Source organism: Mastigoproctus giganteus, chromosome 5, assembly GCF_048544385.1.
Source record: "Mastigoproctus giganteus isolate SK-2022 chromosome 5, ASM4854438v1, whole genome shotgun sequence".
NCBI lineage: Eukaryota > Metazoa > Arthropoda > Arachnida > Uropygi > Thelyphonidae > Mastigoproctus > Mastigoproctus giganteus.
The window spans coordinates 70,930,764-70,957,438 of record NC_143579.1 but is presented as its reverse complement, the minus strand read 5'-3'; the positions used below and the strand labels follow the sequence as shown (position 1 = coordinate 70,957,438).

At 39.2% G+C, this 26,675-nt stretch overlaps 1 protein-coding gene across 4 annotated transcripts in view; it reads left to right on the top strand.

The window, feature by feature from the left end:
• Window positions 1-26,675, top strand: part of LOC150085475 (ATP-dependent 6-phosphofructokinase-like) — a 499,449-nt gene that overhangs the window by 209,105 nt on the left and 263,669 nt on the right. For all 4 annotated transcript variants that reach the window (XM_090374056.1, XM_090374057.1, XM_090374058.1 and 1 more), the window contains one exon: window positions 7,711-7,803. In XM_090374056.1, coding sequence (XP_090230182.1) covers window positions 7,711-7,803 — 93 coding nt within the window. The remainder of the gene's footprint in view (window positions 1-7,710; window positions 7,804-26,675) is intronic.

Here is a 26,675-nt window from a genome sequence, read left to right as displayed (position 1 = left end):
CTCTTGAGCAAAATCAGCATGAGTCTCCTCTGGTGCTGATGTTTCACCGGTTTTACGAACGAATTCAGTTATTAATCGTTGTGTTCGTGTTTTGGTTAGGCCGTTATATAATTCTCTATAAGAGGCTGTCAACAACTTCAGTTCATGTTGAAACTTCCCAGCGCGTTCCTCATTAGGGTCATGTTTGACAAAATGATTACCTAATTTTCTAGCCAGTTCCAGACCTTTTATTAAATCTGCATTTAGAACAGGATCATTTTCTTCATTATTACTACGTTCTGTGGGATAAGGAGTCCCAAGGACAACCTCTAATATTTCATCTTTGCTTAGGGCTTTGTCGGTTAACAATTCATCAATATCTTCAAACGATAGATCATCGAATCCTTCTCCACCAATTTTGTGTGCCATTGTAATGATGTTGGGAAATTTGGTCGTATTAGGGATGATGGGATCTTTGCTTTTTATGCATTGTGGCCAAACCGCTTTCCAACATGCATTTAAAGTTGCTGGTTTTAATTCAGTTAACGCTAATCCAACTTGATTGATACAATCCATAATTGAGAATTTCTTCCACACATCAATGACTGTTAGTGTTTCATCATTCAATTTGTCCAAAACGTGTTGGAATGTTCGTTTTACGTAGCATGTTTTAATTGTCGCAATTATACCTTGGTCTAGCGGTTGTATCAAAGATGCAGTATTAGGTGGCAGAAATAAAATTTGTACGTTTGGGTGTTCCAAGACAGGATGGCCGGGTGCATTGTCAAGAATCAGAAGAACTTTAAATTCAAGACCTTTCAAATTCATATAACATCTGACTTCTGGGACGAAACATTTGTTGAACCATTCTTTAAAAATAGCAGTGTTCACCCAGGCCTTCTTGTTTGCCATCCAGTGAACAGGCAGTTTATTGATATCTACACCTTTCATTGAACGTGGGTTTAGGGCTCGATTTACCAGCAGTGGTTTCAACATACGATCTCCTGAAGCGTTGGAGGAAAATAATAAGGTCACACGATCCTTAGCTACCTTAAAACCACCAGCAATTTTCTGCGATTTGGCTACATACGTTCTGTTCGCCATTCGTTTCCAGAAGAAACCAGTTTCATCTGCATTCCACACTTGATCAGGAGTGTATCCTCCATCTTCAATAATTTTTGCAAGTTCCTGCGGGAATACTTTAGCAGCCAATTCATCTGCAGATGCAGTTTCACCTTTAATTTTTATATTATGAAGAGCATTCCTTTTAAAAAAGGCGCCTCCGTAGCCAGGTGGGAAGGAGCAGCAGTGCGTAGCACACGCTTCTTGATTAGACCGGGGTTCGAGCCCATCACTACCAAATACGGAGGATGCGGAAAGGTCAGGGAATGACCACCACATATTCCGGAGCAATATGGCCTTAGTTGCTAATGCTCCTAAAAAAAAAAAAACCCCAACCTTTTAAGAAACCCTGTCATCCAACCTGTACTCGCAGAAAATTCATACTTTCTGTTTAACTGAGATGAAGTGCTTGGCTCCTTTTCTTTAATCTGTCTGTAAATTCTTAGTGCTGTTTGCTTGATGGCATTTCCATCTACTGGTACTCTTTTTTGTGACTGATCTTCTATCCATATTACCAGGGCCTTTTCCATTTTTTCCTTGACAATATCTCTTGTATATGATGATGAATTAATACTTACTTTTGTTCCAGAACATACTGACTTCCTAATTGCAGCTTCATTTTTCTTAATAGTTCTTACGGTAGCTTCATGTACACCAAAATGCTTTCCTACAGACATAGCCCATTGTCCAGTTGCAAGACGATCTAAAATTTGAATTTTAAGTTCCAAAGAAATCGCTTTCCTTTTCATTTTGGTAATAGGCGAATTATTCGACATTATATAAGGGCTACCGAAAAATATCTCAGTTATAATTAATAAAAAAAGGTATGAAAAATTTGTAAACATACAATTTATTGACTATCGGCAAAATTAATAAATTTATATGTGCACAAATTTCACTAAAGATTCTTTCACTTTGAAATAGAGCTTACTACTAAATGTCTTCCGAAGATACAATGCACGAATACCGTAGATGTTCACCAAATTCAATAAAAACTTTGATGATTCATAGATACCTAGACGTACACATTGGTAAACAAAAGCATGCATTTCAAAATGCATACACTAGCTGTTATCCAATCTATTGGTGCGTGTAATATAGAAATGATACTAATATGCCACAAATAAAAAAAAATTTTCTTAGAATTTAGGCAAAAAAAAAATTCATAGAAATCATGTTAAATCAAAATGACTCGCGTAAAAAGAGAATGAAATATTTATTTTGAAAGTAAAGTAAAGTAAAGTGCAGCCATTATCAACCCACTGCAGGGTGGAAGCCTCCTCAACAATTCATGCTGAGGGAAAATGGACCATAATCTGCCACGCTGGTCCAGTGCGGGTTGGCAGATCGACCGTATTCAGCAGTCAGGGGCTTGAACCCCGGTCTACTCAAGGAGCGTGTGCTACTGCACTCCCGCTCCTGCCCGCTCGGCTACGGAGGCCATTTATTTTGAATTTGTGTTAAATCAAATTCGTGTAAAAAAAGTTCGTGCAAAAACAGAATTAGGTGTATTCTTTCTTTGGTGAGCCTGTAAAAAAGTGGAAATTTTTTTTTTTTTCTTTATTAGTTTTGCTTTGTTTGCTGGAATCAGTAGTAGTAGTAGTAGTGGCATGTGATGCAAGAAAGCAAATGTATGAGCTTATGCAGCATCAGCCAAAAAAAAAAAAAAAAAAAAATCACACCATTCCCTCCAAATGCCTCTCCAGTTCCTCCTTAAATTTATTCAACCTATCAATTTCCACAATGACAGATGGAAGTTTGTTCCAGCAATTAACCACCCGCTGGCTAAAGGCAAATCTATTCTACACAAATCTATTCGTACACATCTATTCTACCTCTGTCTTTTCTTAATTTGAATTTATGCCCCCTTAGGTTCGTAATCTGAACAAGTGGAAGGATCCCATCAGAATTCAGCGTGCTCAACCCATTCAAGGCCTTATATACCTCAATCAGATCACCGCGCAGGTGCCTAGTCTCCAGCCACTGCAATTTGCAGAACTTAAGCCTCTCTTGGTAAGAGGATCCCTTCATTCCCCTCACCAATCTTGTTGCCCTTCTCTGTACACGCTCAAGCAAATCTACATCCTTCCTAAAATGAGGCCTCCAGACCTGTACGCAGTACTCAAGGCGTGGCCTTACCATTGCCTTATACAGAGGGATAATCACCTCCTTTTCCCTGCTAGCAAAATTCCTATATATCATTGACAAAACACCATGATCTGCCCTGGCAGCCTGTCTACATTGCTCAGAGAACTTCATATCTGACTGCACAATTACTCCCAGGTCTTTTTCATTTTCTACCACCTTAAGTGTAGTACCACACATTTGGTAAGTTTCTCTGGGGTTACTTCTACCCCTATGCAGTACTTTGCATTTGTCAAGGTTAAACTTCAGTTGCCACTTCTTAGCCCATCTGCCTAAATTATCTAGATCCTGTTGCAGTAGCACACTGCCATTACTGTCATTAACAACCCTGCCAACCTTTGTATCATCTGCAAACTTCGACATTAAGCCTGATATGCCTTCATCAATATCATTGATAAATATACAAAACAACAGTGGACCTAACACCGAACCCTGTGGGACTCCACTAATAACATTAGTCCAAGAAGAGCAACACCCATTGATTACCACCCTCTGTCTTCTCCCACTTAACCATCCTTTTATCCATTGTAGCAACTTACCCGTAATACCATTCTGCTCCAATTTGTACAATAGTCTTCCATGCGCAACAGTGTCAAAAGCTTTCCTGAAATCCAAATATATGATATCAAAATTATTTTTTGCATCCAGTTCCTTTGTAACCACATCATAATATCCTATCAAATTTGTCAGACAAGACTTTCCCTTAACAAACCCATGCTGTGTCTGAATTATTGCTGCAGTCTTGTCTAGATGATCCTGCAATGCATCTTTAACCAGTGACTCCATTATTTTACCCGGAACAGAAGTTAAACTAACTGGTCTGTAATTACTCGTGTCACCCTTCGATCCCCCTTTGTGAATTGGGGATACATTTGCACATCTCCAGTCCGTGGGAACCTCCCCTGAGTCCAAGGATGCTCTCATAATTATGGCTAAGGGTTTGCTTAGTTGCTTTGCCGCCTCCTTTAATATAACTGGATAGATCCCATCCACCCCAGGTGCTTTTCTTACGTTTAACTTCAACAATTTCTCTTCTACTTTGCTCTCAGTTATTACAAGATCATTAAGCACCCTGCTACAATTTGATAACCTTCTGCCATTTCCAAACCTTAATAACTCCTCATGTGTGAATGTAGATGCAAAATACTCATTCAGTAATTCTTTTTACTATCTGAGCAGGATCATCAACAGTCGAACCATCGATGTCAAGTGGACCAATCAGATTCATCCCCTTCCTTTTACAGTTTATATAAGTAAAGAAATCTTTGCTGTTTTTCTTAGCATCTTTTGCCAAGGATTTCTCGTAATCTGCCTTCGCCTGCCGAACCTCCTTTGTGACCTGATTACAGATTAACTTATATCTGCCATAGGCTTCTGAGTCGCTTGATAATTTATATGCATCCCATGCATTTTTCTTCTGTGTTACGAGTCTCATTAGTTCATTTGACAACCATTTAGGCCTAAACCTTGAACAATATTTCTTAATAGGTATGTAGAGTAGAATCCTGCTTCAGTAGAATTTACTGAAGCAGGATTATTCCCTGTGGGCTGGAGATGCAGCCTTTTTTGGTGGGGGAGAATAAATTTTTATTTATTTATTTTTATTTTATTATTATTATTATTTTTATTTATTTATTTATTTTTTTCTGCTCCTAGGTTTGGGTAGCCTAGAAGCAGGAGACACTGGCATCTATCAGACTTGCACAACTGCTGGTGGGTGTGGATTTTTGTGTTACTTATGCAGACAGTATAGTAGACCCATGTGTGGGGACACACACCGGGATGCGGTTGTCTATTTCCTGGTGGTGTGCCTACTGTTTTATATATATATATATATATATATATATATATATATATATTAGGTCAAGATTCCAATAGATTTTAGTTTGTGAGTGGTGGGGAAATTTTTTTTTGTTTTGTTTTGGTTTTGGTGGGAAATATTACTGGTAATTAAGGCCTAACTAATTGGCTAGCTGTAGTTGTACTAGCAGTTGTTGGATCGCCTATAGTTCCATGTTAAAAAAAAATTTTCTGTTTATACACCGGCATGACAACCAAGTCAGTAGCGTTTACAGTAAATCGCCAATACAAATATTTATCGTATTTAGTAGTCACGGGCTTGAACCCCGGTCCACTCAAGGAATGCGTGCTATGCACTCTCTTGCTCCTGACCACTGGTTTGTTTTAATTAGACAGTTGGATTCCCCTGGTCCGTGACAGTTCTGAGTTGGCGGGTGACTTTCTTTCACATGGCTGTCTCTCTGCTTCTTCCTCGGGGGCTTTGAGCAGGTAGATAGCCATACTAAATGAATGCCATGGGCATACCCATTTCTGTGGTCTCAATAACAGTTTTGCTTTGTAAGTACTCATGTTAAGTTATGGTTGTCCTAAGTTGTCCAAATAATTCAAGTAAATCAAATAAATTTTATTAATAATTGTTAGTTTTTGGTTAACTTTAGTTTTAAATTTTGGATTATTATTAGCTGCAAACTGGGATTGAGACCCAAAGTCCGACGGTATAATGTTTAATTGTTCATCCTACAATAGCATTAACGGCGCATAAGCACAATATTGTTTGAAACAAATATAGAACATTGGCTTAAAAGTAGCGTTCAAAAGAAAAAAAAAAAAATATATATATATATATATATTTTTTTTTTTGGATGTTCCACTTGGATACATGAATATAGGTGGAGATGGACATCAGTCTGGGTGCTACCAGACAGTTATACATAAACTAAACTAAACTACAGACTTGTGTTCTGTACTGTCCATTCTTGAAAAATATGAGGCAAAGGATGTTTTTAATCTTGACGAGATAGTATTTTATAATTTTCTGCCAAACAAAAACATTTGCTGTTCAAGGAGAGTCTTGTCATGGTGGAAAATTAAATAAACAAAGACTCACTGTTCTGTTATGCTGCAATTCAGATGGCATTACAAACTATGTCCACTTGCGATTGGTAATTTTTCCAAGCCAAGATAGTTTAAAGAAGTTAACCAATTTCCCTGTGATTATGAGGCCAATAGAGAAGTGCTTGGCTTATAGTCAAAATTTTTTGTTCTTGGTTATCAAAAGTGGACAGAAGAATGGCTTCAGAAAAAAGGAACATTTTGATTATTTTAGATAGTTGTACAGCACATTCTGCCAAGACAGTGTAGTTGACAAATATAAGGCTTTTGTTTTTACCTCCAGTTTTATGCAGCCAATGGATCAAGGCATTATTTATAACATCAAGAGAGCATATAGAGCCCACCTGATAAGATGCTTGATCCACAACATAGAAGGAGGGAACAATTTGCAGCTAAATTGGAATGTCTTGAATGTTATCTGTAATCTTGTTATTGCTTGGGACAGTATTGCATCAAGTGTAATTATCAAAGTAACCAATGTAGTAATCAGAAAGAGTGGCTTTGGAGAGAATATCATTGAAAAACATGGTCCAGCAGACGAATGAAAGCAATATTGAGGATGTGGGGGAATTTGAAGGAGCATAAGGATTTTGCTGGAAAATTTGAAGAGTTTGTGAAGGTGGATGATGAAGTTGCTACCACATCAATGCCAACACCAGAAGAGCTGCTGAGCACCAAGCAGAACGATAACATTTTTGTTACCAGCGATGGCAGAAGTGAAGAAGCACACATGCTTCCATCTAAAAATATGCCCAAAATGCATTGAGCATAATAGAGAATACTGTAAATAAAAAAACAACTGTTTCATTTGATAATGTCTGTGCTGTAGTTAAAAATGCATACAGGACAAAAACTATGCAAACAACATTTGATTCTTTCTTTAAATTAGATTAATTTATTAAAAAAGTTAATGGTTTGTACGTCTCCTTTTATATTGAGATTGTAATTCTTTTTACTGTGATACTAAATACTAAAATATTGCATATATCAAATTTATATACTGTACAATATTTTCATTTCTGTTTAATTGCTTTTCTTTTAGTTTATCTTACAAATAAAATAAAATCTTTAAAAAATATGTTATTCCTATTACTGTATTGTTAGACAAGGCTTTTTGTTTTTATTATTTTTTATTTTTATTATTTAATTTTATTAATTTAAATTATTTGTCCATTTATTTTTGATATTAATATTTATTATTATTATTCTTAAATATATACAGTAGTATGTACCAAAGTAGGGGGAAACAGTAAAATTTTGACACTTTTGGGTGACCTCATTAGTACAAACCTTGTTATTACAGAATTTGAAAATTTAGATCCCTTAAACTTTGCATTAACGAGATTCGACTGTATAATTTTTTTTTCTTCTTTTGCATAGAGTTAAAATTGAACTCTGTGTAATTTGGAGTTTTCCTTCTACAGGTCTTCAAAATGACTCAGTTTAATTATGACCACCCTGTGTAACTAACAAGATTGTTACAGTGAAACAAATTCATTTTACTAAAATGTCCTTTTTTTCATGTGTACTTTAATATTTTTATTTTTTCAGGTTATAGTGGAAAACTTAAAGCAGGATACTCGTGTAACTGTGTTAGGTCATGTACAGCGTGGTGGCAGCCCATCTGCTTTTGACAGAATTTTGGTATGCCATTACTTTTATAATAGGAACTTGGAAGTAAAATTAATTATAAAAGTATTCTCACTTGATATAAAAATTTAATGAATTTAATATGGCGGTTTTTTGAAATATGTAAAAAAAATATAATAATAATAAACTTATTAAAACTCAAATTTTAATTAAACACATAAGGTTGAGGTATAGAAAAGTATGCAGTGTATACATTTTTATGAAAAACCCCAAGCACGAGAGTTATTAGAACCTATAGAACTTAGTACCATGCATGGGTTGAACGTTGAGTTGCTGAAAGAAGATACTTGTTGATATTAGACATGAATTTCTGTAGATTATAATTTTCAGGAAATACATATGGACAGAGTGTGTTCCAGAAAACTGAAATTGAAGGAATAAATGAGGAAGAAGAAAAGTTGGTTCTATGAGTTTGAAGTTGGACAGTAAAAGGATGCTGATTGGTTACAGCATGTGTTGGGACTGGTTTGGAAGAGAGAGCAGGAATTATAGATGCCAATTCAGGACAGTCTCCATGGAAGTATCTATAGAAAAGGCATGCAGCAGAAACAGAACATCTATGAGACTGAGAGTGGAGAGACTTTGTAAGAGGAGGGTCATTAATTAACCTAACTGCTCTCTTTTGAATGGAATTTAGAAGCCTGAGAGAGGTTTTGGGGGCATTTCCCAGATGTGGGAACGATATTTCATGGTAGGGCAAATTTGTGATTTGTACAGCGTGAACAGCTAGGTGCCTCCGTAGCCAGGTGGGCAGGAGCAGTAGCGCGTAGCACATGCTTCTTGATTAGACCGGGGTTCGAGCCCGTGACCACCAAATACGGAGGATGCGGAAGGTCAGGGAATGACCACCGCATATCCCCAGCCCGGACGAAGGGTGAGGGTTGACGTCAGGAAGGGCATCCAGCCATAAAAATTTCATGCCGAAACAATAAAAATGCTGACTCCATATGTACATAATTGAAAAAAGGCAAGGACAAAAAAAAAAAAAAAACAGAGTGAACAGCTATTTGGAAGAAAAGTAATACTGAGAGCGAAAGAGAAATCCAAGTTTTTTAAATTCAGAAGAAGATAAATTTGTGATGTGCTTATGCCAAGAGAGATTAGAAGTCAGAGTAATTCCTAATAGTGATATGTGATCTTGTCTAGAAATCTGAGTGTCCTTGAAGATGAGCATAGGAGCAAACGAATGTTTTTTTTTTTTGTGAGATATAAAAAAGGACTGAGTTTCCGAAGGATTGAAATATACTAAGTTATATTTGCCTCACTGGAGAATTACCTGAAGATCAGCATTTAAGGAATTGGTAGTGGATATTCTTCAACTTCTCAATTTGAGAAGTTGAAGTGTTTGTGTGGGGAAAGGTTTCTCAAACTGGAGGGTGGAATGCAGTGTGCTGTTATCAGGAAAACTGTGGATAGGATTTCCAGTCAATGTAAGAAGGTCTAATATATAAGAGGAAAAGAGCAGGAGAAAGACCTGAACCTTGGAAAACACCTGCATTAGTTGAAAAGTTAGAAGACAGAGTCATCCACTGTCTCCCACAGTGAGTGGTCAGAGAGAAAACTGGATACCCAATTTCAAAAAACAGTTGACAAACCATATGGATGGAAGCTTATATAGAAGATTTTTCTGCCAAACATGATCAAAATCCTTTGAAATGTGAAGAGCAATTGCTTGACTTTCACCAGGCTTTTCCATTGAATTCGTTCATAAATGGGTAACATACGCCAGCATATCACTAGTGGATCGACACTTATGGAATCCATACTGGAGGTCATTGATCAGAATGGAGATTTGCAACCATCCTTCCTCAACTTGAATTCTTGCCCCCCCATGTATGTAGTCTCAGCAAGTGGAAGAATGCCATTAACATTTAGCTTAATTGAGCTAAAAACCTCAGTCAGATCTCCTCACAGGTGCCTAGTCTCGAGACGTTACAGTTTGCAGAACTGAAGTCTTTCTAGGTAAGAGCACCCTTTTGTTCCCTTCACCAGTCTGGTTGCCCTTATCTTCACCCTTTCCAACAGAGCTACATTCTTCCTAAAGTGAGGCCTGCAGACCTGTACACAATATTTGAGATGTGGCCAAACAGTGACCTTATACAAAGGGTTAATCGCCTCCTTATCAATGCTAGCAAAGTTTCTCCTTATCAATGCTAGCAAAGTTCTGTATATCATTGACAAAACCCCATGAGTTGGCCTGGCAGCATGTCTGACTGTACAATTACCCCAGGACTTTTTCCTTTTTCATTACCCTGAGTGTACTACACTCAGGGTAATGGAAAATAAATTTCCATTACAGTTGGTAAGTTACTCTGGTGGTTACTGTTACCCATTTGCAGTTCCTTTCATTAGTCAATTTTAAACTTCAACTGCCAATTCTTGGCCCATTGACCCAGCTTTCCTATATCTTGTTGTAATAGCTCACCCTGATGACGGTCATTAACCACCCTGCCAACATTTTTATCATCTTCAAATTTAGACATTATGCCTGATATACCTTAATCAAATCATTGATAAATATTGAAAACAACAATGGGCCCATTACTGAACTGGGGGACTCTGCTAATAACATTAGTCCATGAATTGTGGTGGCCATTGATAACTACTCTGTCTTCCACTTAATTTTCCTTTTGTCCATACCAGTAACTTGCTCTTAATACCACATAGCTCTAGTTATACAGCAGTCTTTTATGTTAAACAATATCAAAATGCTTTCCTGAAATCGAAGTATATGATATCAAAATTATTTTTTGCATCCAGTTCCTTGGTCACTGCATCATAGTAACTTATCAGATTGGTTAGACAAGACAGCCTCTCAACAAATACCTGCTATGATTGCATGCCTGTGGCAGATGGTCCTGCATTACTTCTTTAACCAGTGATTCAAACCCCTAGCCATAATTATGAGAGCTTCTTTGGACTCAGGGGAGGTACCCATAGACTGGAGATGTGCAAATGTAACCCCAATTCACAAAGGAGGCTCAAAGGCTGACACAAGTAATTATAGACCTGTTAGTTTAACTTCGGTTCCAGGAAAATTAATGGAGGCACTGGTTAAAGAAGCACTGCAGGATCATCTAGACAAGAATTCAGTTATAGCTCAGACACAGCATGGTTTTGTTAAGGGCAGGTCTTGTCTGACCAATTTGATTGGATACTATGATGTAGTCACAAAAGAACTGGATGCAGGGAATAACTTTGATATTATATATTTGGATCTTAGAAAGGCTTTTGATACTGTTGCGCATGGAAGACTGCTGCACAAATTGGAGCAGTGTGGCATTGGAGGCAAATTGCTGCTATGGATAAAGGGATGGTTGAGTGGCAGAAGACAGAGAGTGGTAATCAATGGACACTGCTCAACGTGGACTAATGTTATTAGTGGAGTTCCACAGGGTTCAGTGTTGGGTCCATTGTTGTTTTCTGTATTTATAAATGATATTGATGATGGTATATCAAGCTTAATGTCCAAGTTTGCTCTTACGAAGAAAGGCTTAAGTTTTGCAAATTACAGAGTCTGGAGACTAGGCATTGGCGAGGTGATCTGATAGAGGTGTATAAGGCTTTGAATGGCTTGAGCATGCTCAATGCCGATGGGATTCTTTCTTTTGCTCAGAATAATCACCTGAGAGGGCATAAATTCAAATTGAGGAAGGACGGATGTCGGATAGATGTGCGGAAATTTGCCTTTAGCCAGCGGGCAGTTGGTTTGTGGAATAGACTTCCATCACTTGTTGTTGAAGTTGATAGCCTAAACAAATTTAAGGCTCAGCTGGACAGGTATTTCGAACGAACGGAGGGGTGAAATGGGAGTAGTGGTTGTGTTTTTTTTTTTTTTTTTTTTTGGCTGATGCTGAATAAACTTGCTTTCTTGCATCATATGCCTCTACTAATGCTAATGCTAATGATTCCATTATTTTCCTCTGGAACAGATGTTAAACTAACAGGTCTGTTAGTTTCACAGATCAATTGATCCCCCCTTTATCCATAGAGACATTCCCTGAATTCAAGGATGCTGTCATAATTATGACTGAGGATTTGCTTACTTCCTTTGCTGCCTTCCCTATAATAATTGGATAGATTCCATCCACTGCAGGTGTCTTTTTTATATCCATCTTCAATAATTTCTCCTCCACTTTCCTTTCAGTTATCAAAAAGTCATTTAGCTCCTCATCAGAGTTTGATAAATTTCTGGTCTCCCCTTCCCTAAAGAATGCCTCATGTGTGAATTTAGGTGCAAACTACCTATTCAGTTTGTCTGCACTCTGAGCAGGATCATTAATAGTTAACCCATAGACCTCAAAGTTTCCCAGTGTGATTCAATGCCTTCTTTCTATTGTTAATATTAGCATTAGCATATGATGCAAGAAAGCAAGCTTATGCAGCATCAGCTAAAAAAAAAAAAAAAAAAAAAACCCACTTCCACTTCACCCCTTCGTTCGTTCGAAATACCTGTCCAGCTCAGGCTTAAATTTATTTATGCTATCAACTTCCACGACAAGGGATGAAAGTCTGTTCCACCAACCAACTACCCGCTGGCTAAAGGCAAATTTCCGCACGTCTATCCTACATCTGTCTTTCCTCAATTTGAATTTATGACCTCTCAGGTGATTATTCTGAGGAAGAGGAAGAATCCCATCAGCATTGAGCATGCTCAAACCATTCAAGGCTTTATACACCTCTATCAGATCACCTCACTGGTGCCTAGTCTCCAGATACTGTAATTTGCAAAGCTTAAGCCTTTCTTCGTAAGAGTACCCCTTTGTTCCATTCACTAATCTTGTTGCCCTTCTCTGTACGCGTTCCAGCAGCTCTACATCCTTCTTGAAATGTGGCCTCCAGACCTGTATACAGTACTCAAGGTGTGGCCTGACCATTGCCTTATACAAGGGAATCACCTCCTTATCCCTGCTAGAAAAATTCCTGTATATCATTGACAAGACACCATGGGCTACTCTTGTAGCCCGCCTGCACTGCTCAGAGAACTTCATATCTGCCTGCACAACCACCTCGAGGTCCCTTTCATTCTCTACCACTGTCAGTGTAGTACCACAGAGTTGATACGTTGCTCTGGGATTGCTGTTTCCCATATGTTGTACTTTACATTTGTCAATGTTAAACTTCAGTTGCCACCTCTCAGCCCATCTGCTCAACCTTTCCAGATCCTGTTGCAGCAGCATAGTGTCAGTAGTGTCCTTGACAACCCTGCCAACCTTTGTATTGTCTGCAAACTTGGACATTAAGCTTGATATACCATCATCAATATCATTTATAAATACCGAAAACAATAATGGACCCAACACTGAACCCTGCGGGACTCCACTAATAACATTAGTCCACGATGAGCAGTGTCCATTGATTACCACTCTCTGTCTTCTCCCCCTCAACCACCCCTTTACCTTAGCAGCAATTTGCCTCCAATGCCACACTGCTCTAATTTGTGCAGCAGTCTTCCATGTGCAACAGTATCAAAAGCCTTTCTAAGAGTCATCAAAACAGTATCAACAGTATCAAAAGCCTTTCTAAGAGTCATCTACCACCCTAGGTAGTAGATGACTCTCATCAACCGGTGAAATACCACCACTTTGCTTATTGGAGGCTTGAAGTGGTGGAACCCATGTTTAGTCTCTAGAGCTAAGTTCCGGCCAACCCTTCCCTATCTCTTCCATCATGCAGTAAGATTGATGACTTTTGAGGTTATGATGAATGTCGTGGCGAGATCCAATATTCCTTGCGTTTTGAGGGTACAGCTCTAAAATGGTGTTTGCAGGCCGGCCGATAGTTAGTACACCGGACCAAACCTATTGGTAACTCTCTAGGAGGCTTCCGGATCAGCTAATGTATAATCTTGCTACCTCTACTCTGCCAGATAGTGACTGGAGGGAGTCCGAGTAGTGTGTATGCGGGGAGCATTGTCGAGGCCACGTTATGTCAAGGATCTGGGTATATTCTTACCACATGTATGCCATATCCAAAAATTTCATTACTTCATACAGCATGTCCCACCCACTCTTTCTTACTATTGAATACACTATGAATTGTCAAACTAATAGAGCAAGCTTATCTGCAAAAAGATCTAAACCTCCCAAGAACTTCCTAATTCATTTCACAAATATAAGTGGTCTCAATTCTAATCTCAACGATGTCCATTTCCACTTGCAGTCTTCCAAACCCCATGTACGTTTTCTGACAGAATCTCAGTTATCGATTGATTCAACTATTGCTCATCTCAGCTGTCCAAATTATTCGCTGTATGATTCCTTTCGCCTCAAAGGTGGTACTTGTGCATATGTCCGTTCTGATATTCCCTGTCAGAGACTTGGCAATTTGGAATCTCCTCTCTTTGATCTTCTCTGTCTTAAAATCTCTCTACCTCATTGTGTCAAATTCATCTGTTGTCTCTACCGTTCTCCCAACTCCACTAATCACTTGGAGCTCTTTGACTTCCTCTCTTTGCAACTTGACCTCCAGTTCAACTTTCCTAACAGTGAGGTAATTTTCCTTGGTGATTTTAATGTTCACAACTCCAGCTAGCTTCCGTTTTCTAGTCACATCGACCCAGCAGGTCAAGATGCTGAGGCTTTTGCAATTACTAATGACCTAGCACAGATTGTTCATTTACCTACAAGAATACCGGACAATCCTAATCATACAGCCAATACGCTTGATCTTTTTCTCACAAACAACCCTTCTAAGTACACGGTCGAAGTGAGAGGTCCTTTAGGCACTTCAGATCACAACTTGGTGATTGTCTCTTCTCCAATGGAACCTTTATCTCATGGCTATTACCAACCTTGTGTTGTTTGGCATTACAAGAATGCAAAATGGGATGACCTGCGAGACTTCTTTTCTTCTTTTCCTTGGTCGGATTACTGTTTCAAAACTTCTGATGTCAACGTTTGCTCAGATCGTGTCAGTGAAATTATTCTTGCAGGAATGGAATCCTTTATCCCACACTCCACTTTAAAATCTTGTCCTTTATCTAAACCTTGGTTTTCCAATAAATGTTCTAAGGCTGTCCAAGAGAAGAATGTTGCATATCGCAATTGGCTTGTTTCTAATTCTTCAGTTTCATTTTCTGCCTACACCAAAGCTCGCAACAATTGTAAAGCAGTTATTAATCTGTCGAAACTAGAGTTTGAACAGGCTAAGAGTAGAAAACTTGCTTCTTGCCCTAATGGTAGCCGAGCATTCTGTCTCTTGCGAAAGCTATTGGCCGCAACTTTTGCCCATCTCTGCTCCCACCTCTGTCCAAACCAGATGGTTCTGTTGTCACTTCAGCCAAGGATAAAGCTGACCTGCTAGCATCCCATTTTTCTTCCAGCTCATGTATTAATGATCTTGGTAAAACACCTCCCACCATTCCTAACACGCTCCATTCAATGCCTCCTGTGGTCTTCCGTCAAAAGGATATCAGAAGGATTTTGATGAATCTTGATGCTAAGAAAGCTCCATGATGGTATTTCTCCACTTGTTCTCAAAACCTGTGCTCCTGAACTTATTCCTATTCTCTGCTGCCTTTTATCACTTTCTTATCTTATTCCAAAGGTGTTTTTCCTTCTGCTTGGAAATTTGCTCATATCCAGCCAGTTCCTTAAAAGGGTGACAAATCCCTCCCATCCAATTATCGTCCCATTGCAATTACCTCGACTCTTTCTAAAGTAATGGAGAAATCAATTAACCGCCAACTCTTAAACTACCTAGAAACCTTCCGTCTGATCAATGATCGTCAGTATGGATTCCGTCAGTGTCGATCCACTGGTGATATTCTGGCTTATGTTACCCATTTATGGACTAATGATTTATGGACTCTTGATTTCTAGGCAAAATGATATATCTCTTTTGGGGATTACCCTGACTTCTAATCTCTCTTGGCACAAGCACATTACAAATATTGCTTCCTCTGCATCTAAAAAACTTGGTTTTCTCTTTCGCTCTCTGCGTTACGTTTCTTCCAAACAGCTGCTCACTCTGTATAAATCGCAAATCCGCCCTGCCATGGAATATTGGGGTGGTGCCCCCAAAACCTCTCTCAGGCTTCTTGATTCCATTCAGAAGAGGGCAGTTAGGTTAATTAATGATTCATCTCTAACAGAGTCTCTCCACTCACTTTCTCATAGACTCACTGTTTCTGCTGCATGTCTCTTCTACAGATACTTCCATGGGCACTGTTCTTCTGAATTGGCTTCTATAATTCCTGCTCTCTCTTTCAATACAGTCCGAACACGTGCCGCCACCAGCCAACATCCATTTACTGTCCAACTTCAAACCCACAGAACCAACTTTTCATCTTCCTCATTTATTCATTCAACTGCCGTTTTCTGGAACAACATTCCTTCATACGCATTTCCTGAAAATTACAATCTACAGAAGTTCAAGTCGAATGTCAACAAATATCTTCTTTCGTCTTCTCAACCTCCAACCCAAGCATGGTACTAAGTACTATAGGTTCTAATACCTCTCGTGTTTGGGGTTCACATGAAAAAAAAAAAAAAAAAATCCAAGTATATAATATCAAATTATTCCCTGCATCCAGTTCTTTTGTGACTGCATCATAGTATCCAATCAAATTGGTCAGGCAAGACTTTCCCTTAACAAAACCATGCTGTGTCCGAGCTATAACTGAGGTCTTGTCTAGATGATCCTGCAGTGCTCCTTTAACCAGTGTCTTCATTAATTTTCCTGGAACAGAAGTTAAACTCACAGGTCTATAATTACTTGTGTCGGCCTTTGATCCATCTTTGTGAATTGGGGTCACATTCGCACATCTCCAGTCTGTGGTTACCTCCACTGAGTCCAAGGAAGCTCTCATAATTATGGCTAAGGGTTTGCTTACTTCCTTTGCTGCCTCCTTTAATATAACTGAATAGATCCCATCCACCCCAGGTGCCTTTCTTGTGTTTATCTTCAACAATTTCTCCTCCACTTTACTCTCAGTTATTACAAGATTCTCTAGCTTACTGCCATAATTGAATACACCTCTGGCATTCCCCTCGCCGAATAATTCCTCATGTGTGAATGTCGATGCAAAATATTCATTTAGTTTGTTAGCTACCTGAACAGGATCATCAACAGTTGACCCATCGATATCAAGTGAACCAATCTGATTCATCACCTTCCTTCTAGATTTTACATAAGTAAAGAACTCTTTGCTGTTTTTCTTTGCATCTCTTGCCAAAGATTTCTCATTATCTGCCTTTGCCTGCCTAACCTCCTTTGTAACTTGGTTACAGATCAACTTGTATCTATCATAGGCTTCCATGACATGCGTTAATTTATATGTATCCCATGCATTTTTCTTCTCTGTCATATGTCTCATTAGTTCATCTGACATCCATTAGGCCTAAACCTTGAACAATATTTCTTAGTTGGTATGTAAAGCCTAGTAGCTTCCAAGATAAGATTGAATGCTTCCCATTTTGAATTTGCTGTTGGTAACATCTTCAGTTGGTCCCACTGTATAGAATTTAAATACTGCCTCAGATCATCGTAGTCGCCTTTACGAAAGCAATAACCCTTCCCTTTACCCCTAATGGTAGTTACCTCTTTGAGTAAATCCCACTTCAGCACATTGTGATCACTGCCACCTAGTGGTTCCTTTATCTGCAGGTTTTTAATTCATGAAGAATCACTACTGATAATCAAATCAAGAGTATTACTCCCTCTAGTTGCCTCCCGTAAATGCTGATGTAGAAAACAATCATCCAATAAATCCACAAAAGCCTTGCTAGTGTGTGAGTGACCAACCCACAAATTCCAGTCAATGTCTGGGAAATTAAAATCCCCCATTATAAGACTCTCTGATTTACTGGCCCACTCTATTTCCCTGTACAATTTCTTATTACACTCATCAGAGTCATTAGGCCTATAGCACACTCCTACTCTCAATTTTGATCTCCCAATGCTTATGTCACACCAAACTGACTCGACACTGCACTGTCCAGCGATGTTGACTGGCTTCACTTCCCTGGATTTTTATGTATTTCTTAACTAATAGCATAACTCCTCCTCCCTTCCTATACTGTCTATCCTTTCTGTAGGCGTTGTACTCCGCAAATTCCATTTCTGCATTCCTTATATCTGTGTGACACCACGTCTCTGATATCCCAACAATATCTGCCTTTGATGCTTTGAGCAATACCTCAAATTCATCAAATTTAATTACCAAACGCATTGGTGTACACGCAAGTATACATGCACCTGTTTCTGTTCTTAGCTACCCTAACATAACCCATGTGTTTACTTGTACCTTAATGACTCCCAGCAGTCTCTGAAATATCCCGCATCTTGTTTTTCAGGCTTCTGCTCATTCCAATAGAAGCAGTGCAAAAATCACTTTCACCTCTGCCAGTGGCTACTGTTACTCTATTAGTCTTTGTATCTCCCCAAGCTAGCAGTTTTCCAACCCACCTAACACTGCCTCGATAGCATCAGCAAATATTCTTGCAATCTTTCTATTTAAGTGTATCCCATCCCTGTAGAAGCAGTCTCTCCTGTTAACAAGTATAGTCCAGGCTGAAAAAAATTCTACCCCTTGAGCCTTGCACAATCTTTTCAGGTCCGAATTGATCGACAAGGCTCTCATCATATACTCCCTCCTATCGTGTCTGGGCAGAATTGCAGACACTTTCAAATTCAACCCTAATTCACGGCTTTTTTTCAACGGTGACCTGTACTTGTTAAGTAATTCTGCCGGTCTCCTACTCTTGATATCATTAGTGCCGACGTGTACAACTATATCACCTTTTGTGTCCTTAAAAGATGATATCCGCTCTACAACGTCATCAACCTTTGCCCCTGGCAGACATACCCTGGTCCTTTTCCACCTATCCTTTTTACAAAGCATGTACCCCGTTTCCTTACCAATAGAGACACCAACAACTACTAGATCCTGTGGGACCAGTGCATTCTGCCTTGGGGGTTGCCGCTGTGTTGTATGAACAAGTGCAAGCTCTGGCGTTGATGTGGGCAGCTGAGAGCTTGATGGGCCCTCAATTTAGTTCCTTCGAGGGCATCCACCCTATCCTTCAAGCTCTCATACAGGCCCATAACAACGCTGAGTTGTTGCCTGATTTTGTTACACTCCATGCATCGTGCACACACAAAGACATCCCCCATGGCAATATCATGTCCGGTACCTGATTGTTCCACAAACGTCATGCAAGCAGTGCATTTTAAAAGGCTGTGATTCAGAGGGCAACTGCCTCCCTCAGTTTTCCTCTGAGCCACAGCACTCCCATTAGCTTGAGCCCTTTTGCTTTGCTGTTCTGGTCTGAAGCATGATTTCGATTTAATTTCAATAAAATTTCAATTTCAGTGAAAAATTATAACCCTAAGCTTGTATCCCAACACAGTTATAACGGTATATATATTTTTCAGTATGAAGTATTAATTATCTACGAGTTCCCTTTATATAACTTCCGTATCAAGTTATGTATTAATTAATTATGTTTGAAATCTAAGTCGTTATATATATTTAGTTAAAAGTACAATTTAATTTACAACAAAGTTTAACAAGTTTAATAGATTTTACTGATTAATTGACGATATTATACTATACTATACTAACGCTATCTAGTGGAATATAACGTATCGTATAACAAAGGCGGCAAGTTACGAACAGTAAATCTGTGGACACTTAAGTATTAATTAACTTCCAAATCTCGCTGTCTCAATTCAGAATAAACTATCGATCCTGACTAGTTCTATAAGCTACTTATAGAAAATAATTTGATGTAAAAAATGGTCAATAAAGCAGCTAAATATGGCTAAAAAACTTCAAAAAAAGCATCAAAGTGTTTGCTGTTTTTCTTTGTATTCTTTGCCAGAGACTTCTCATAATCTGCCTTTGCTTGCCTGACCTCCTTTGTGATTTGATTAGTTCTTCTTTGGTTGGTCCACTCAGTACACACAGGATTCAACTGTAGAGGAACATTGTACAGTAATGTTAGTGTCCCTCAAGATACTTTCCCCCGCTAATCCGGCTTCAAAGATCATCCCGTTGGAACTTGGTTAAGCCACCTCTCTCGTGCTTATTCTTTGTGTGAACACAAGTCTACTTAATGTTATATTGTCAAGCTCTGTCCATATATATAAACAGTGTGTTATATGGTGATGGCAGCACATGCCATTCATGTGTATATTTAACCTATGTACATGTCCTCTAATTTATTCTACTTGTGAGAGAAAAAAGATATCTCCATTATTTGATTTACTCAAGGCCTTTCAAATATTTTGTATGAAATACCTTGACCAAGTACTCAAGCAGACCTCTCTCTCTCTCTCTCTCTCTCTCTCTCTCTCTCTCTCGTCTCTCTCTCTCTCTCTCTCTCTCTCTCTCTCTCTCTCTCTCTCATTAGCTTAACTTTCATTTCTTAGACCAGCTAAATAATTTATCAAGGTCTTATTGAAGCAGCATACATCTTTTGTCACTGTTATTTGCTACCCTCTCAACTTTTGTAAAAAAGGAGGTTAGGCAAGCGAAGGTAGGCATCAGAAATCTTTGGCAAAGAAAAACAGCGAAGACTTCTTTACTTATGTAAACTCTGTAAGGAAGGGGAAGAATCAAATTGGTCCACTTGATATCGATGGTTTAACTGTTGATGATCCTGCTCAGGTAGTTGACAAACTGAATGAGTATTTTGCATTCTACATTCACACGAGTTATTTAGGACAAGTTGCTGCTATGGATAAAGGGATGGTTGAGTGGGAGAAGACAGAGAGTGGTAATCAATGGTCACTGATCTTCATGGACTAATGTTATTAGTGGAGTCCCCCAGGGTTCGGTGTTGGGCCGATTGTTGTTCTGTATATTTATCAGTGATATTGATGATGGTATATCAGGCTTAATGTCCAAGTTTTCCAACAATTCAAAGGTTCACAGGGTTGTTAATGACAGCAATGACAACATACTGCTGCAACAGGCGCTAGAAAAGTTAGGCAGATGGGCTGAGAGGTGGCAACTGAAGTTTAACATCGACAAATGCAAAGTACTGCATACATATGGGAAGCAGTAACCCCAGAGTAACCTACCAACTGTATGGTACTACACTCAGAGTAGTGGATAATTAAAAGGACCCTGGGGTAATTGTGCAGTCAGATATGAAGTTTTCTGAGCAGTGCAGACAGGCTGCCTGTGCAGCTCATGCGGGTTTTGTCAATGATATACAGAAATTTTTCTAGCAGGGATAAGGAGGTGATTATTATTAAGGCAGTGGTCAAGCCACACCTTGAATACTGCATACTGTCTGGAGGCCTCATTTTAGGAATGATGTAGAGCTGCTGGAATAACAATTCTACATCTACAACAAGTACAGAGAAGGACATTGAGATTGGTCATACGGTTGTTCTTACCGAGAAAAGCTTAAGTTCTGCACATTGCAGCATATGGAGACTAAGCACCTGCGAGGGTGATCTGATTGAGGTGTATAAGGCCTTGAATGGGTTGAGCAGACATAATGCTGATGGGATTCTTCATCTTGCTCAGAGGCATAAATTTAAATTGAGGAAAGACAGTTGAAAAAATTTGCCTTTATCCAGTGGGTGGTTGATTGCTGGAACAAACTTCCATCGGTCGTTGTGGAAGTTGATAACTTAAATAAATTCAAGAACTGGACAGACTTATGGAGTGAATGGATGGGTGAAATGGGAAGTTGTTTTTTTTTTTTTTTTTTTTGGGTCTCTACTAATGCTAAAAAATGCTGACATGTAAAATATTAACTTAAAAAAATGTATTTGTTTATCTTTAGCTGTATGTTTAAGGTTATCAGTGATTTTACTGAAGCTATCCTGTAATGGACAAATATAATTTATTGACTTCAATTTTAGTATTTTACATATGAAGACAAATCCTTTATTATTTCATTTCATGCTGGAAAGGAGTGTCCAAAGTCTACTTTTTGAAAATGTGCATTGCCCATGGTGAGGTTAATACTGTGTAAGTGACTATCCACAAGTTCAACTCATTCTCTGAAAAAAAAATTCCTCCCACTATACATTTATATATACTTGACCACTTCAGTTGTGTCCATAAATTTCATCACTTTCAGCATGCTCATTTTTGCTTTCTCATATGAATCAGCAATATCCTGACATTTCTCATTTATTGGAAATACTTTTCTTGAATTAGTATGCTTCACAGTTAAATAGTATAACTAATCTTTTCTTTCTTATCTCTCATTTTTATACTCATCTTATTCAGTTTGTGCATTCTAATACATGCCTGTCTGCTTTCCTGCTCTGTTTATCTGCATAAATTTTCATCATGTCAATCACATTCATTCACATTCATTTGTTTTTTTTAGCACACCCTGATTTCATTTTTATTTTCTCATCATTTGATTATTCTGTTTTGAGGACTGAATCAGAAATCCCTCACTTATCTGGTTACTTGAGCCCTTTACAAGTCCCCAATTTTTTATTTGTCTTTAGGACATCCACCCATTTCTCCACTAAATCAATTTCATCTAGTAATGCACCAAGTTTTAATTTAAAATTGGCACACTTCCTATATTGGAATCAGTGGAAAAATTATCATTTGTGCTAGGATTATCCACTATATTGATGAGGGAATACATGCATACATGAATTGCCCGCAACAATTTCCATCTGAGTCACAATATCTATATATATATATATATAATCTTTATTGTATACAAACGTGGTATATACAATAGACCCTTCACAGCAGCAATGCCAGGATTTTACATTGGCTATGGACAATAGCCTTGGGGAGGTGGGGCCCACATCAAAGTTCGGGCTCATCCCCCAGAGCCAACAATAAAATAGAATCAGTGTCAGATTATTTACAGGATATATGCTTTTGACAGTATTTACAATGAAATAATAAAGATATTCATATTTACATTGTTATATTAATAAAGATATTCTTGACTTTATTTACAACACATTCATAAAGACATCGTGCTTTGAACATTATTTACAATACATTGGGCATTATTATGCTGCCCATATCAATGTGCACTTTGCCTGGCCAAGGTCAGGCTCTTAAGGATCTGTCTTCGGTAACTCCGATCCTTCACAAACCTAAAGAGGTCGCCATCAATTGAAAGGATTGTGGGGAGCATCTCCCTAAGGAGAAAGCGGTCACTGAGCACTAGTCTGTTATAGTGAGCTGTGAGTGTGGGAGCTGACCTCAGTCTGGGAAGAGGGATCCTCCAGCCACACAGTTCCCAGATGCTTGGCTCCGAGACCATTCCGGTTGTCATCTCGACAGTGAGAACAAGGCGTTTTTTAAATACAAGATCTGGAAGTCGGGCAAAATGAAGTGACGTCGCCATCGCAGTTGTCCTTTGCTGGGGTGGACGACGATGTTTTTGTGTGATCCAATGAAGAAGCCAGTATTCGGCAGAGCACACGCGCTTGATGTTGGTAGGGGCTGCTGACCCCCAAATTTCCGAGGCATATAGTACGACGGAGGGACGTTGTTGATGGGTAAGTTGCCTAGGTGCATCGGGGCCACAGTGTTTGAGAACCGTGCAATGTGGTCCATCCACAGTTCAAGGTCCAGTGTTTTAGGAATTCCTGTGTGCTGAGAGTCATAAAACGATTTGCCTTTTTGTAGGGTTGAGTTTAAATGCTTATTAATTGCAAATATTTTCTGACGGTTGAAAACTGCCCGGGCTCTGGAGAAGGCAATATGATCTTGTATAGCGCCTGATTCTTTCCATCTCTTATGCAGATTTTGTTTTTGTTGAAAGCTGTTGTTCAGTGCTGGTGTCCACCAAGCTCTCGAATGGAGAGTGATGCAGACAGTCTTTGTAGCACCATAACTTGCAATGGTTCGACTCCATCTGGTCATGAGGTCCACAGCTAGCTCGAGATCACAATTATTGAGAGCCTCCCCGGTATCGAGGATGCAGCTTCGAGACATCGTGGTGGATCAATGAATTTGGATGCTGTGATGTCTTTTTTGGGCCTTGGATATCAAAGTTAGGTGCGGCTAAGTGCAGGAGTATGGCAATGGGTTCGTGATCGGATCGAAATAGGTTTTGAGGACTGTCTTCGAGGTCGCATGGTGCTGAAGAGAATATCAGATCCAAGAGATTAGATCCTCTCGTGGGGTGGCAATTAAGTAGGCCGATACCCAATGAATCCATACTGCTAATGAGTTTCCTACTAAGATGTGTGAGAGTAGGTGGAAGACTGAAATCTCCACAAATAATGTGCTTAGCAGAGGCATGGAGGTGATTTACCAGCCAGTGGATCACATCTTCAATGATGTCACTGTTTGGGCCTGGTGGAATGTATACTGTTGCTATGTCTATCAGGTTGGCATTGAGCTTGAGGGATACCATTGCAGCTGTTCGACAGTGTCTAGCTTGTTACAAATACTCCTTGCATTTTGATAGACAATTCAAATGGTGGTAGCCATAGTAACTGGAGTTCGTACAGGTGGAAAGTCTCTTTTTAAGGTTCGCACTGGTGTCTACTGTGCATTGCGATGTGTACATGGATATTCTTTACAGGTCTGGAGCCCTGGGGATTGTCATTATAATCTGCTGAGAGTTGGATTGAATGATATGTGGACAGTTTGTTTCCTATGGTAAGTTTGTTCTCAGTGAAGTTATCTGATTTCTCATGCGTTTTGTTGGCTTGGGAGCTTGGTAGCTTTAATTGCTATTGCGTTTGATGTTGATGTCGGTGGTTTATTGCGGTTCTTGGCTTGGAAGGGTTTGACGAGGGTTCCAGGGGGCCATAGCTTTGGATCTAGTACGAAGCTCATCTTCTCTGGGTGGCAGGTAAGGATGAAAGAGGTGTAGGTTGGATACCTGGTTCTTCTCTGTCTCACATCAATATTCATCCCATGTACTTCTGTAAACATGGATTTAATGCTGTTTGGTTTAGTAGTCGGTTCCAGTCGAGATATAAAGATTCGACCACGAGTCTGAACTGCTGTGATATTGTACGAATTAGCACGAGTCCCCTTTGAGGAAAGTTCTGTGGCATCTCTATTGCCATGTTGTCTTCCATGTTCCATGTTCTGATATGTTGAATATGTCATCCGGGTTTCTTTTGAGTGAACATGTTGGTCAGTGAGAGATGCCAGGGAGTAGAGGCTGCCTATGAGCCCTGCTGGTGGGATCTTTTGGTTATTCTCAGCATCTTTTTTGCCGGTGACTACTTCTGCAAATGTGGGTCTTGATGCACCCTTTCCAGTATGGATTGTCTCCTTTAACCTTTTAGATTTAGTAGTATTTTGGGTCGGTATTGTGGAGAGGACCACCTGAGAGGTCTTTGAGTGGCTACCCCCAGTGTTGTTAGATGCAGGTTTGGGTGAGTTACAGTCATTCAGCCCTGCATCTCTGCTATTAAGCTGATTCTTATCTCCTTGTGTTACGGCTGCCATTGGGCTAAGGGTGACAGGCATATGAGGCATTGCATTATACATAAATTGGGAAGTATAATTCCTTTTAGCGTTGGAATCATGTATCAATTCTACTTCTTGTGGCTTGTTTTCCGAGGTTCTCTGAGCCACGTTGTGTGGGATGTTTTTGGATATACTGTTTTCATTGGGCATAAATAAGGTTGCTAGTTGATGCACTTGATTGGTTAGGAGACCTATTTCTTGTTTCATGTCATTGTTCTGTACACGAAGCTGCCGGTTCTCTTCAGATAAATTCTGCAGACTGTCAGAGATTGATGTGAGTTTCCATATTATGTTTTCCAGAAATTCTGCAGTATGCATGTGGAACAATTTCATTTGTTCTGTACAGATGCCATCAATGTTTTTCAGGAACCTGTTTTTCTCATCATTAAGGAGGGCACTTTCCCCTTGGCTTTCTTTCCTGCATTCCATAGGATTTTCATGTGTCGCGATGATTGGTTGTTGACTGCAGACCTCTGAGTCCATTTCACACTCTGGGTTAACCGCTACTGAGTCAGTTTGACTTGCAGCGTGAGTCTGACTAAAGTTTGATGTTTGGACATTTGTTTGGTTATTTTCAACCTCTGTGTTATTCTGGATATCCACATATTCCGTTGCATTTGTCATTTGTTCTTTACTTTCTTTGCAGAATGGGCAGATGTACTTTTGACGTCGCTGCTTGTTGAACCGCTTTATATCGCATTTGGTACAGGCCGCACAGTAAAATTGCCTACATGACATACGTTGGATTACTGCTTCCTGATCTACTTTACAACGGAAGCACGTGGGAGGGCTTGTCAAAATTTCTGATTCTGCCATACTTTGCCTTTAGGTTGAAATTTGTCCGACTAATTACTTTTCTGCGAAGAATTAAAACCGCTTGTATTTTAGATGTTCTCTTGACGATGGTTTGCCTGTGGGGGTCAGAATAAGACGGGTTATACAGTGCCTTTATGTTCACTTCTGAGGATTAGTATTGATACAACCACAGTATTTCTGCTGAGAGGGGAGTTTTTAAAGTTGAAAGAATAGGAGAGTTTAACGTACCCTGGGGGGTTCAGCAGCACAGGGCTTTGTGACTGCTCAAGGTTGACCATGATGTCGTCATATGCCTTTAGGGCACTAGTGTTTGCTGGCTGTATACGGGTTAGAGCTAATATAATGGAAGCAATAGCATAAAACATGAAGTACCTGTTTGTTTGATGATGGAGATGATGGCTCATCCGTGTTGGGCAGAAGAAGAGGAATCTATTGGTACTTGAATCATGCTGTATGGTCAAGGATAAGTAACTAAAACTTGCTATCTATGAAGAGCATAACCGAACACGACATACATCAACTCGCGCAAATGTGATGAAGCATTCAAAGCTGATCTTGTAGCAGTCTGGAAGGTAAGAATTAAACTTACAAAATATTACTGTGTTTAATTTACAGTAATATTATATATTTACTGTATTTAATATACAAAGTATTACAGAAA